Source organism: Nyctereutes procyonoides, unplaced genomic scaffold (assembly GCF_905146905.1).
Source record: "Nyctereutes procyonoides isolate TBG_1078 unplaced genomic scaffold, NYPRO_anot_genome, whole genome shotgun sequence".
NCBI lineage: Eukaryota > Metazoa > Chordata > Mammalia > Carnivora > Canidae > Nyctereutes > Nyctereutes procyonoides.
The window spans coordinates 47,977,651-47,990,426 of NW_026575131.1; the positions used below are offsets into that span (position 1 = coordinate 47,977,651).

The 12,776-nt window shown below is 42.4% G+C and overlaps 1 protein-coding gene across 1 annotated transcript in view; it reads right to left on the reverse strand.

Moving 5' to 3' along the window:
- LOC129521284 (adhesion G protein-coupled receptor E2-like) overlaps positions 1-12,776 on the reverse strand; it is a 35,760-nt gene that overhangs the window by 17,975 nt on the left and 5,009 nt on the right. The window contains exons 5-13 of the mRNA XM_055342576.1: positions 10,994-11,140; positions 10,853-10,899; positions 10,650-10,727; positions 10,093-10,270; positions 4,869-4,976; positions 4,487-4,701; positions 4,107-4,286; positions 1,133-1,330; positions 625-860 (exon numbers count right to left, since the gene is read on the reverse strand). Of these exons, the coding sequence (XP_055198551.1) occupies positions 625-860; positions 1,133-1,330; positions 4,107-4,286; positions 4,487-4,701; positions 4,869-4,976; positions 10,093-10,270; positions 10,650-10,727; positions 10,853-10,899; positions 10,994-11,140 (1,387 nt within the window). The remainder of the gene's footprint in view (positions 1-624; positions 861-1,132; positions 1,331-4,106; positions 4,287-4,486; positions 4,702-4,868; positions 4,977-10,092; positions 10,271-10,649; positions 10,728-10,852; positions 10,900-10,993; positions 11,141-12,776) is intronic.

A 12,776-nucleotide genomic window follows, 5' to 3' on the forward strand; every position in this document is an offset into this window, starting at 1 on the left:
ATTTGCCAACATATAGTATAACACCCAATGCTCATCCTGTCAAGTGCCCCCCTCAGTGCCCATTACCCAGTCACCCCATCCCCTTCCCACCTCCCCTTCCACTACCCCTTGTTCATTTCCCAGAGTTAGGGGTCTCTCGCGTTTTGTCACCTTCTCTGATTTTTCCCCAATCATTTTCTTTCCTTTCCCCTATGATCCCTTTCACTATTTTTATATGCATTGGAATTGCATATAAAAGTGGATTAAGTGAGTTAACACATATAGAAATGGGTAGAAATGCATGGCATAAAGTAGGTACCATGAAAACTATGATGGAACCTATTACTTGATTATTTAAATCAACTCTCTTTTTCCAAATAAAAATATTGGAACATCCTAAAGGATTTTGACAAAGTAGATTACATTTTTTTTCAAAATGATGTTCCAAGCACTTATTTTGGCTTCACTTTTACTATTCAGAGAACAGAGCTTTAAAGACATTCTGCTTGATTATAATTTTCCACCAGAAAGATGTTCTAAGAATTCTTACTTCCTGTGCCTTCTTTGCATTACGCTCTGGCATAATTAAAAACTGCTACTCTGGTTCTAGTCATGGCCATGATCGTGTAGAGAACTTGCACTTACCGGGTGGGTGTTCCATAAAGGTGAGGCCTGGATGCAGCAGAAATGGCCATAATTATGGCTGGGACTCCATATCCCACAGGGAACATGAGCTTCTTCATGAACCTGTTCACACTGGAGTAGTTGACCACCTTCAGGTTGCGTGCAGTGAGGAAGAGGTGTAGACCCTCCAGCAGCATCCAGGTGAAGGAGGCCAGGTAGAGATAGTGTAAGGCACCTGCAATGATGGAACACAGCACCTGGGGGGGTGCCACCAGGAGGGATTTTCAGAGAGGAGGTGGCCCCAGGACCTGTCCCATATCTCGCCATTGGAGTGAACTCTCATGTGTACAATAAAGCACTTGTCAAAAGACGGTTTTTATCTAGTTTTGTCAATGTGAAATAGGCTACATATCATTAAAAACTTCTTTGGGACCCAAGGCCATTTTATTAAGGTACCAATGCAGCACAGGTCCATAAACTGAGGATCCCCTGTTGCAGGGCAGGGGTATCTCTGTGACAGTGTCAGTACCTTGATTTCAGTCCGGTCAATGGCCACGAGGAAGAGCAGGTGAGCCAGGAACAAACAGATTGAGAGCTGCAGGTGGAGGGAGGTGCTGGTGTTCTGGATGGCCTTGCACAGCAGGAAGGTGAGGGCTGCCAGGAGGAGGCACATCAGAGAAAGGCCCAGCCCCACGTATGTGATCATAGCCAGCATGGGATCATCATCCTGGGACCCAGCCAAGAGAAGCAAAGAATACATCAAAGTCACATTTTCCTACTCTGGAGTAGTGACTCTTTCATCATTTATAATTTTATTTATTGACATAGTAACATCAAGAATATAGGAACCAGGTAAATTTACTCTGTTGTTGGGTATGTTCCTCCAGGTTCAGAATGCTATAATTTTATGGAATTCTGATCTGATTAGTTCAGATCCTGTAAGAATTGAGGAATAAAAAAAGTCCTTTTTTTAATAATAAACTTATTTTTAATTGGTGTTCAATTTGCCAAAATACAGAATAACACCCAGTGCTCATCACATCAAGTGCCCCCCTCAGTGCCCATCACCCATCCACCCCCACCCCCCTCCCTCCTCCCCTTCCACCACCCCTAGTTCGTTTCCCAGAGTTAGGAGTCTTTATGTTCTGTCTCCCTTTCTGATATTTCCTACCCATTTCTTCTCCCTTCCCTTCTCTTCCCTTTCACTATTATTTATATTCTGCAAATGAATGAGAATATATAATGCTTGTCCTTCTCCGGTGGACTCATTTCACTCACCATAATACCCTCCAGTTCCATCCACGTTGAAGCAAATGGTGGGTATTTGTCATTTCTTTTTTTTTTAATAAATTTATTTTTTTTATTTATAAATTAATTTTTATTGGTGTTCAATTTACCAACATACAGAATAACACCCAGTGCTCATCCCATCAAGTGTCCCCCTCCGTGCCCGTCACCCATTCACCCCCACCCCCCGCCCTCCTCCCCTTCCACCACCCCTAGATCGTTTCCCAGAGTTAGGAGTCTTTATGTTCTGTCTCCCTTTCTGATATTTCCCACACATTTCTTCTCCCTTCCCTTATATTCCCTTTCACTATTATTTATATTCCCCAAATGAATGAGAACATACACTGTTTGTCCTTCTCCGATTGACTTACTTCACTCAGCATAATACCCTCCAGTTCCATCCACGTTGAAGCAAATGGTGGGTATTTGTCGTTTCTAATGGCTGAGTAATATTCCATTGTATACATAAACCACATCTTCTGGATAAGAAAGTCCTTATTCAAGACAAAGCCCTGGAACTTACAGGGATTTGTTTTACTTTACAGATCGCCTAAGTCTTTGGAGTGGTGATCCAGAGGAAGTAACCAGCTCACATGGCTGGGGAGGAGTCAAACAGTTCCTAACCCCCCTGCATTCACTGGCTTTCCTGGCCCCCTTTGACCTCTGCCACCACCAAATCTTCCTTTCTACAGTCCTTGAGAGCCCCTGCCTACAGCCTTCTAGTCTTGATGACTCTTGTGATAAGCAGAATTCTAATTTGGCAATGAATGATGAAGGTGCACACACACTTTCTTCCAAATTTTCAGTTAAATACCATTTTAGGTGCTGCTGTGAAGGGATTTTTCAGATGGAATTCAGATCCTATACCTGCACCTCAATGTTTATAGCAGCAATTTCCACAACAGCCAAACTGTGGAAGGAGCCTTGATGTCCTTTGACTGATGAATGGATAAAGAAGATGTGGTATACATATACAATGGAATATTATTCAGCCATTAGAGACGATGAATACCAACCATTTGCTTCAACGTGGATACAACTGGAGGGTATTATGCTGAGTGAAGTAAGTCCATCAGAGAAGGACAAACATTATATGGTCTCATTCTTTTGGGAAATGTAAAAAATAGTGAAAGGGAATAAAGGGGAAAGGAGAAAAATGAGTGGGAAATATCAGAAAGGGAGACAGAACATGAGAGACTCCTAACTCTGGGAAACAAACAAGGGGTGGTGGAAAGGGAGGTGGGCGGGCTGTGGGGGTGACTGGGTTCAGGCACTGAGGGGGGCACTTGATGGGATGAGCACTGGGTGTTATGTTATATGTTGGCAAATTGAACTCCAATAAAAAAATAAAAATAAAATAAAAAAGAAGATGTGAGATAGATATAGATATAGATATAGATTATTACTCAACCATCAAAAAATGGAATATTACCCAGCCCTCAAAGAGAATGAAATCTTGTCATCTTCAATAATCTGAATGGAAATAGAGGGTATAATGCTAAGCAAAATAAGCTAATCAAAGAAAAATAAATACCATATGATTTCATTCATATATGGACTTCAAGAAACAAAATATGAAAATAGGGGAAAGGATGGAAAAACAAAATAAGATGAAAATAGAAAGGGAGACAAACTGTAAGAGATTCTTAACTCTAGGAAACAAACAGGGTTGCTGGGGGGAGGGGAGGTGCATAGGGGAATGAGGTAACTGAGTGATGGGCATTACTCAGGGCACTTGATGTAATGAGCACTAGGTATGATATGTGCAACTGAAGAATCACTAAATCCTCCCCTTGAAACTAAAAATACAGACACATTGACTAAACTCAATTTAAGTTTAAAAATTAGATAAGAAAAAGGAATGCTGATATTTGTGTGAGGGTCTGAGAGAGAAGGAATGGAGGTACCCCCTAGGAGCTGAGCACAGTCCCCTGCTCACAGCTAGCTAGAAAGTAGAACCCCAGTTTATGACTGAAAGGAACTGAATCATGCCAGTAACCAGGGAGCTCACAGGAGGACCCTGAGCCTCAGAAGAGAATGCAGCCCTAGCTGATTCAAGGATTTCAGGCTTGTGAAGATCCTGAATAGCAATTCAGCCATACCATGCCTGACTGCTGCCCTAAAGAAACCACAAGACACAGATTTCTGTTTTTTAAGCTTCTACATGTGGGGAAATGTGTTACTGAGAAATAGACATGGGATGCAGCCCCTCTCACCTGCACATCGTGGTGGGCCAAGAGGACGGCAAAGCTGCTGAGGTGGGTGCACTGGCAGGTGGTGCTGGTATCTCCACTATTCACCATTGTGCAGCCTCTGGTGGACCAATGACCAGATCCATCCTGACTGTGCTCCCAAAAGACACAGAACACCTTTTTTGTTGGCCCAGGGGTCACTGACTGTAGGAAAAACATAGGTGGGAGCTGGTGGTTCTGGTGCTCAGAAATGCTTATCCAAAGCTGGCTTGCAAAGAGCTTTCCTGGGGTAATGACGTACTCGTGGGGGAGCCCTCCAGAACCTCAAGGCTGAGGTAGGCAGTGAGGCTGTACTCAGGACCCAGGCTCTTCCACATCCACAGCCCCATGCCACCAGCACTCACATGGTGGAATAAGATGTAGATGATGGGGGAGCTGAGCTTCTTGTTGCTCATAAAGGCCGAGATAACATCTGAGAGCAGAACAGGGGAGACTCCTTGCAACAAGCTTTTGTGTGCCCCGTGCAGAACAGCCTGCTTCTCAGGCTCCAGGACCAGAGGGGCTTCAGCCAGCAACTTGCCCATCCCCGGAGTAGAGATGAGGCCCACCACAGAAGGACCTGCAGGGCAAGACCAATGTTGATACCTTGGGAAGCCCAACAGGGCCCCTTTCTCCTCAAATGGATTCTTTGTGGTCCCACTACATCCCCCCTTCCCTTTAATCTTCAGTTCCCTGTTTGTCACATCCTTAGGCATCTCATGGCCTTCCTCCCACCTCAGCCATTACCTGAGTCACCAGATTCATGCACCACATCCCATTTCAACAGCATCTTTGCCTGATTCTGACTCAAAGTGACATTATTATGTCCTTGCTCCTGCACCTCCAGGGACAGATCTACAAGTTGTAGGAGTTATATAAGGAAGTTAGGTTAGTAATTCTGCCTGGAATGGTTGCTATAACACCATTATTTTATATATGTGTTTACACATACACACAATTTACAAAGGTTTATGAGAAAATACTATGAGCTTTTGGACACCAACAAATGGATGGATAACCTAGATGAAAGTGACAAATTCCTAGAGACATACAAACTACAAAAGTAATAAAAGAATAAAGTTGAACAGACCCATCATGGGCAAAGATAATGGAACAGATATTCCCCAAAATAAAAAGCTTAGACCAGATGACTTTACTGCTGAATTCTCCCAACTATTTAAGTAAGAATTAACAAGAATCCTTTGTAAATTCTTCCAAAAATAGAAAGGGAAAGAATTATACCTAATAATCTTATGAAGCCACCATAACCATGATAACAAAACCAGATAAATTCGTTATAAGAAAATTATAGACCAATATTTCTTATGAACATAAATGCATTTTTATATATTTTATATGCCAGTTTGATTTGCCAACATACAGTATAACACCCAGTGCTCATCCCATCAAGTGCCCCCCTCACTGCCTGTCGTAAATGTAAAATAATTAGCAAAACATTAAGAATAATTTAACCCAAGGGGGGTCAAGACTTGTACACAGAAAACTACAAAAAAAATTAGAAGTGAAATACCCTAAGTAACTGGGAAAACATTCATTATTCATAGATTAAAAGGTTTAATATTATTAAGATAGCAATATTTCCCAATAGGCTCTACAGAATAAATACAATTTATATCAATATTCCAACAATAATTTCTTTCTTTTTAAGTGTGTTTCTTTTTAAATAAATTTATGTTTTATTGGTGTTCAATTTGCCAACATATAGAATAACAGCCAGTGCTCATCCCGTCAAGTGTCCCCCTCAGTGCCCGTCACCCATTCACCCCCACCCCCCGCCCTCCTCCCCTTCCACCACCCCTAGTTCGTTTCCCAGGGTTAGGAGTCTTTATGTTCTGTCTCCCTTTCTGATATTTCCCACACATTTCTTCTCCCTTCCCTTATATTCCCTTTCACTATTATTCATATTCCACAAATGAATGAGAACATACACTGTTTCTCCTTCTCCGATTGACTTACTTCACTCAGCATAATACCCTCCAGTTCCATCCATGTTGAAGCAAATGGTGGGTATTTGTCGTTTCTAATGGCTGAGTAATATTCCATTGTATACATAGACCACATCTTCTTTATCCATTCATCTTTCGATGGACACCAAGGCTCCTTCCACAGTTTGGCTATTGTGGACATTGCTGCTAGAAACATTGGGGTGCAGGTGTCCCAGTGTTTCATTGCATCTGTATCTTTGGGGTAAATCCCCAGCAGTGCAATTACTGGGTCGTAGGGAAGATCTATTTTTAACTCTTTGATGAACCTCCACACAGTTTTCCAGAGTGTCTGCACCAGTTCACATTCCCACCAACAGTGCAGGAGGGTTCCCTTTACTCCACATCCTCTCCAACATTTGTGGTTTCCTGCCTTGTTAATTTTCCCCATTCTCACTGGTGTGAGGTGGTATCTCATTGTGGTTTTGATTTGTATTTCCCTGATGGCAAGTGATCCAGAGCATTTTTTCATGTGCATGTTGGCCATGTCTGTGTCTTCCTCTGTGAGATTTCTGTTCATGTCTTTTGCCCATTTCATGATTGGATTGTTTGTTTCTTTGCTGTTGAGTTTAATAAGTTCTTTATAGATCTTGGAAACTAGCCCTTTATCTGATACGTCATTTGCAAATATCTTCTTCCATTCTGTAGGTTGTCTTTTAGTTTTGTTGACTGTATCCTTTGCTGTGCAAAAGCTTCTTATCTTGATGAAGTCCCAATAGTTCATTTTTGCTTTTGTTTATTTTGCCTTTGTGGATGTATCTTGTAAGAAGTTACTGTGGCCGAGTTCCAAAAGGGTGTTGCCTGTGTTCTCCTCTAGGATTTTGATGGAATCTTGTCTCACACTTAGATCTTTCATCCATTTTGAGTTTATCTTTGTGTATGGTGCAAGAGAGTGGTCTAGTTTCATTCTTCTGCATGTGGATGTCCAATTTTCCTAGCACCATTTACTGAAGAGACTGCCTTTCTTCCAGTGGATAGTCTTTCCTCCTTTATAGAATATTATCCAAAAATAATTTCTTTAGAAATGGACAAGTCAGGGCAGCCCAGGTGGCTCAGAGGTTTAGCATTGCCTTCAGTCCAGGGCGTGATCCTGGAGACCCAGGATCGAGTCCCACGTCAGGCTCCCTGCATGGAACCTGCTTCTCCCTCTGCCTGTGTCTCTGCCTCTGTGTGTGTGTGTGTGTGTGTGTCTATGAATAAATAAAATCTTTAAAAAAAAGAAATGGACAAGTCTATCCTAAAATTCACAGGACATTCCAAGGGGCCCAAATACCTAAAACAATCCTGAAAATGAAAACCAAAATTGGAATACTTACACCTCCTGATTTCAAAACTAACTACTAACCTATAATAATCAGAACAGTAGGTTACTGACATAAGGATGAACATATAGGAGAGAAAATGAGTGGGAAAATCAGAGAGGGTAACAGACATGAGAGACTCCTAACTCCGGGAAATTAACAAGGGGTAGTGGAATGGGAGGTGGGCAGGGGGATGGGGTGACTGGGTGATGGGCACTGAGGGGGGCACTTGACAGGATGAGCACTGGGTGTTATACTATATGTTGGCAAATTTAACTCCAATAAAAAAATGCCAAAAAAACATATAGAGCAATAAAATGAAATTGAATGTCCAAAAATAAACCCATACTTCTGTAATCAATTGATTTTCTTTTTTAAAAAATATTTTATTTATTTATTCATGAGAGGCACAAAGAGGCAGAGAGAGAGAGGAAGAAGCAGGCTCCCTGTGGAGAGCCCAATGTGGGACTCGATTCCAGGACTCTGGGATCATGACCTGAACCAAAAGCAGACACTAAACCACTGTCACCCAGGTGCCCCGATCAATTGATTTTCAACAAAGGATACCAAGACTCTTCAGTGGGAAAAGAAAACTCTCTTCATCAAATGGTGTTGGCACATGTGGATATCCACTTGCAGTAGAAGGAAGCTGGAACTCTTATCTCGCACAACACACAAACATTAACTCAAACTGTATCAAAGGCACTTGATGGAATGAGCACTGGGTGTTATACTGTAGTGGAAAATTGAATTTAAATTTTAAAATGTAAAAAAAATGTATCAAAGACCTAAATTTATGAGCTAAAACTAGAACAGTTAGGGAAAAAATGCAGATGTAAATCTCCATAGCCTTGGATTTGGCAATGGATTCTTACAGAAGACCCCAAATGCACATGCAACAAAAAGGATTTCATCAAAACAGAAGCATTTGTTCATTAGAGCAAAAAGACCATGAGAAAGTGGAAAGACAACCTATGAAATGAAAAAAATTAGCAAATCACATGTCTCATACAGTCTACCATAGAATATATAAAGAATTCTTACAGCTTAAAACCAAAAGTTAAACAAAGAATTATTTTATAAAGGCAAAGGACTTGAATAGACATTTCTCAAAAAAATACTGATATTCAACAATCACATGAAAAGACGTTAAATATCATTAGTCATTTGGAAAATGCAAATCAAAACCATAACGAGATATCACCTGACATACACTATAAAGGCTATAAGAAAAAAATGTTAAGTACCAAGTGCTGCTGAGAATGTGGATATTGGAACTCTGTGTGTTCTAGGTGGGGATGTGAAATGGTGCCTCCATTTTGGAAAGAGTTTGGTGGTTCCTCAAAAAGTTGGTTGAACACAGAGTGACCTCAATGCTGAGAAATTCCACACCTATGTATATATGCAAAATGCTGAGAACAGTTATTCAAAAAAACCTTGTCCACCAATATTCATAATAACACCATTCAAAATAATCAAATGGTAACAACAACACAAAAGTCCGTCAGTGGATGAATGGATATACAAAAGGTGCTGTATCCACAATGCTGGAATATTATTCAACCATAAAAAAGAAAGAAATACTGCCACATGCTACAACATGGATTCACCTTGAAGCCATGATGCTGTGTGAAAGAAACTATGATTCTTTCATATAGATATGAAATGCCCAAAAAAGGCAAATCCATAGACATAGAAAACAGACTGGTGGCTGTCAGGGGCTGACGGAGGAGAGATGAGAAGGAACTGCATAGTGGATACACTATTTACATTTGGGGTGATGAAAATATTTTCGATGGAGGTCATGATTGTACAACTCTGGGTGTATGAAGTACAACTAAATTGTACACTTTGTTCAAAATGGTGAATTTTATGTTACATGAATTTACCTCAATAAAATAAGTCATACTTAAATATCAAATAATAGCAAATGTATATTCTTAAAATTTTTTAATTATCTCCTTTTGAAGATATTTCTCTTTGGTTATCTTAAATTCTTCACTATAATTATTTCATCTGCTGATAACTTACATTAAAATGAAAATGTATTTGTCATTTCTAATGGCTAAGTAATATGACAAATACCCACCATTTGCTTCAATGTGGATGGAACTGGAGGGTATTATGCTGAGTGAAATAAGTCAATCGGAGAAGGACAAACATTATATGTTCTCATTCATTTGGGGAATATAAATAATAGTGAAAGGGAATAGAAGGGAAAGGAGAAGAAATGGGTAGGAAATACCAGAAAGGGAGACAGAACATAAAGACTCCTAACTCTGGGAAACGAACTACAGGTGGTGGAAGGGGAGGAGGGCGGGGGGTGGGGGTGAATGGGTGACAGACACTGAGGTGGGCACTTGACAGGATGAGCACTGGGTGTTATTCTGTATGTTGGCAAATTGAACACCAATAAAAAATAAATTTATTATTAAAAAATAAAATAAAATAAATAAAATAAAAATAAAATAAATAAAAATGTCTTTAAAATTCAAAAAATAAAAAAATAAAATGAAAATGTATATGATTCAAGGTTTATTCATTTATTTTTAACCTCTTAATTGGTTTATAATGCTATACACATGTTCACTCCCTCCAGGGAGGTTGGGGGACAAATGAGGTGGGGAACAGGCAGAGCAGGAGCCTGAGGCAGACCCCAGCACTTACCTGTGCCTGCAGATGAATTGAAGGTCAACAGCCCATTGGGCAGGGCCTGGCTTACATCTCTCAGGACATCTTCCAGGCCAACCAGCAGGTTAGTGGCCACATAGTGCTGTTTTGAGCGAGGCAGGGCCTCCAGATCCCCCGGAGTCTCCAGCAGCTCATCCACCCCCCATATGAGTTTCTAGGGGGATGGGGACACAGTGAGCCATGAAGACCCTGCCCACTCAGCCCAAGAGCAGACCCTGGAGATTCATTGGTAGACAAAGGTGGTACTGGATCAGATTCCCTGGGTCTTTGCCCCTGCAATCCAGCCACAAATAGTCAACCCTTTCTCACAAATTCCAAGAATTAAATTAGCCCAATGTCCATAAACAGCAGGAAGAAAAGTTATTTATGGGCGCAGGTGGGTGTTAACAATGAGTACCAATGTCTGCATGTCTGCTCTTCCCACCCACTCTGGGAGGAACGGGGCCTCAGAGAGGCAGCATTTTGTTGGGGCTTCCTGCTCCCAGGCCTCTATGGGATGCCTCCACCTTGCCTCTCCTGGGGTGTGCCCTTACCTGGATGGTTTCCTGAGCCAAGGCTGGCTTGAAGTCTCTGCGCAGCTCTTGGACTCTTTCAAAGAAATTAGAGAGTCTCTAGAATAGAGATGAGAGAGGTCAGAGATCCTCACATGTGGATGTGGGAGCCTAGGGGAAATGGGTGAATCAGATGGGCTGCACAGAGGGATGCCTCCCTCCTGGTCCCTACTGGGGCCACTCACCTGGCTCTTGATTCCAGGGGGTGGGGTCCAGGTGGGGAAGGACATCTCTGCAGGGGATAGAACAGATGTTCATTAGGTGTGAGAGTGTCTGTGTTTATGTCTGTATCAGGGGCAGGTCTGGGGTCAAGTGAGACCAGGTACCTTCACAGGTGGTGTTCAGTTGCTTATCCTGGAATCCAGGTTTGGGCTCCCAGCCCCAGCGGCAGCGGCACTGGTAGGAGCCCACAGTGTTGACACAGATGGTGGAGTGATGGCATGTATGCTGCCCAGAGCTGCACTCGTCCACATCTGGGGGCACAAAGATGGGAATCAGAACACCTTTCCTCTCCATGCCCTGCTCCTGTTTCCTGTGTTAGTGTCTCCCATTGATGGGAGGTGATATCACCTGCTGACCCCACATCCTGGTGATGCAGGGCTTATGGGAAGTGTGCGGAAGCCTGACACCTAGCATGTGATCCCTGTACTGATGTGCAGGTTGTGAATATAGAAATACCTTTGTCCCAGTTAGTAATTAGCTGCTGCCTGGGGTCTCCAAGGAGCCTGCTCTTCGGTACCCCAGCTCCTTCCCCGGGAAACCCCAGATCTTTTCCCACGTAGCCTCAAAGGAATTAATGCCTGGGAGGGCAGGACACCCCCAGGGTTCATGCTGCTTGGTTTGTGTGGGTGTCACTGAATATGTGATCAGATGTTCTGAGTGTGGGTCTCCAGGATGTGGCGTCTGAGCTCTGGACCTTCACAGACGGTGCTGTTTGGGCCATTGGGGGATCCAGGAACCAGCTTCCATCCCGGGTGGCAGTGGCACTCATAGCCACCGATGTTGTTGAGGCAGTGGGTGCAGTTGTGGCATGGGTTCTGCCCCGAGGTACATTCATTCACATCTGAGGAAAGCCAGACGGTCATAGTGTCCTCCCCTCACTGAACCCATCCTTCCTGTCCTTCTTTCAGACTCTTTAGCACTTCACATCAAGAATACAACACACACGTACCAGCCACCTAGCCTGTCAGTATAAATGTAATGATAGCATTTTCCTCTAATAACTCCATAATTTCCTTGCAAAGTGGACATGGGACAACCAGGAATATGTGTCATTCCAGACAAAGCTGAGTCTCTTCACATATGGTGCAGATTGTGGGGGTAGATAAAGGGGGGAGGCTGTGATGGGAGGTTGTGGGAGGTTGTGACACTGAGATGCCCTTGTGTTGACTGATGGGGGCTTGGGAATGGCACCAATGCTGTCCCAAGCTGCATCCCTGTCCTTATTAGAACATATCCCAGAGGGTCAGCCCTGCCCTACCCAGGCCAGGTTTCCTGTCTCCTCACTGCCTGCACTGAGCACGCACCATTCCTGAAAGTATGGCTGCCTCTCCACTGCCACACCTCCTCATGGCAGCTTCCTTTAAGATGGGCTCAGCAGGGACATTATGTTGGAACATACATGCTCTCAGATTGTGAAGTACCTTGATGCCATCTCTCTTTTGCTTTATGAAAATAAAATGCCAACTAGATATTTGCACAAAGGATACAAAAACATGATTCAAAGGGATGCATGCACCTTGGTGTTTATAGCAGCATTATCAACAATAGCCAAACTATACAAGAGTCCAAATGTCCATCAACTAATGAATGATTAAGGAAGATGTGGTGTATATATCAATGGAATATTACTCAGCCATCAAAAAGAATGAATTTTTGCCATTGCAGTGATGTGGATGAAGCAAGAGTATATGATGCTAACTGAAATAAGTCAATCAGAGAGAGACAAATATCATATGATTTCCCTGATATGTGGAATTTAAAAAACAAAACAGATGAACATTAGGGGGGAAAAGAGAGAAAACAGACTCGTAAATATAGAACATAATCCTCTGGTTGTGTCCCTCCAGATGGGTTGTGAATGGGAGGATGAGCTAAATAGGTAATGGG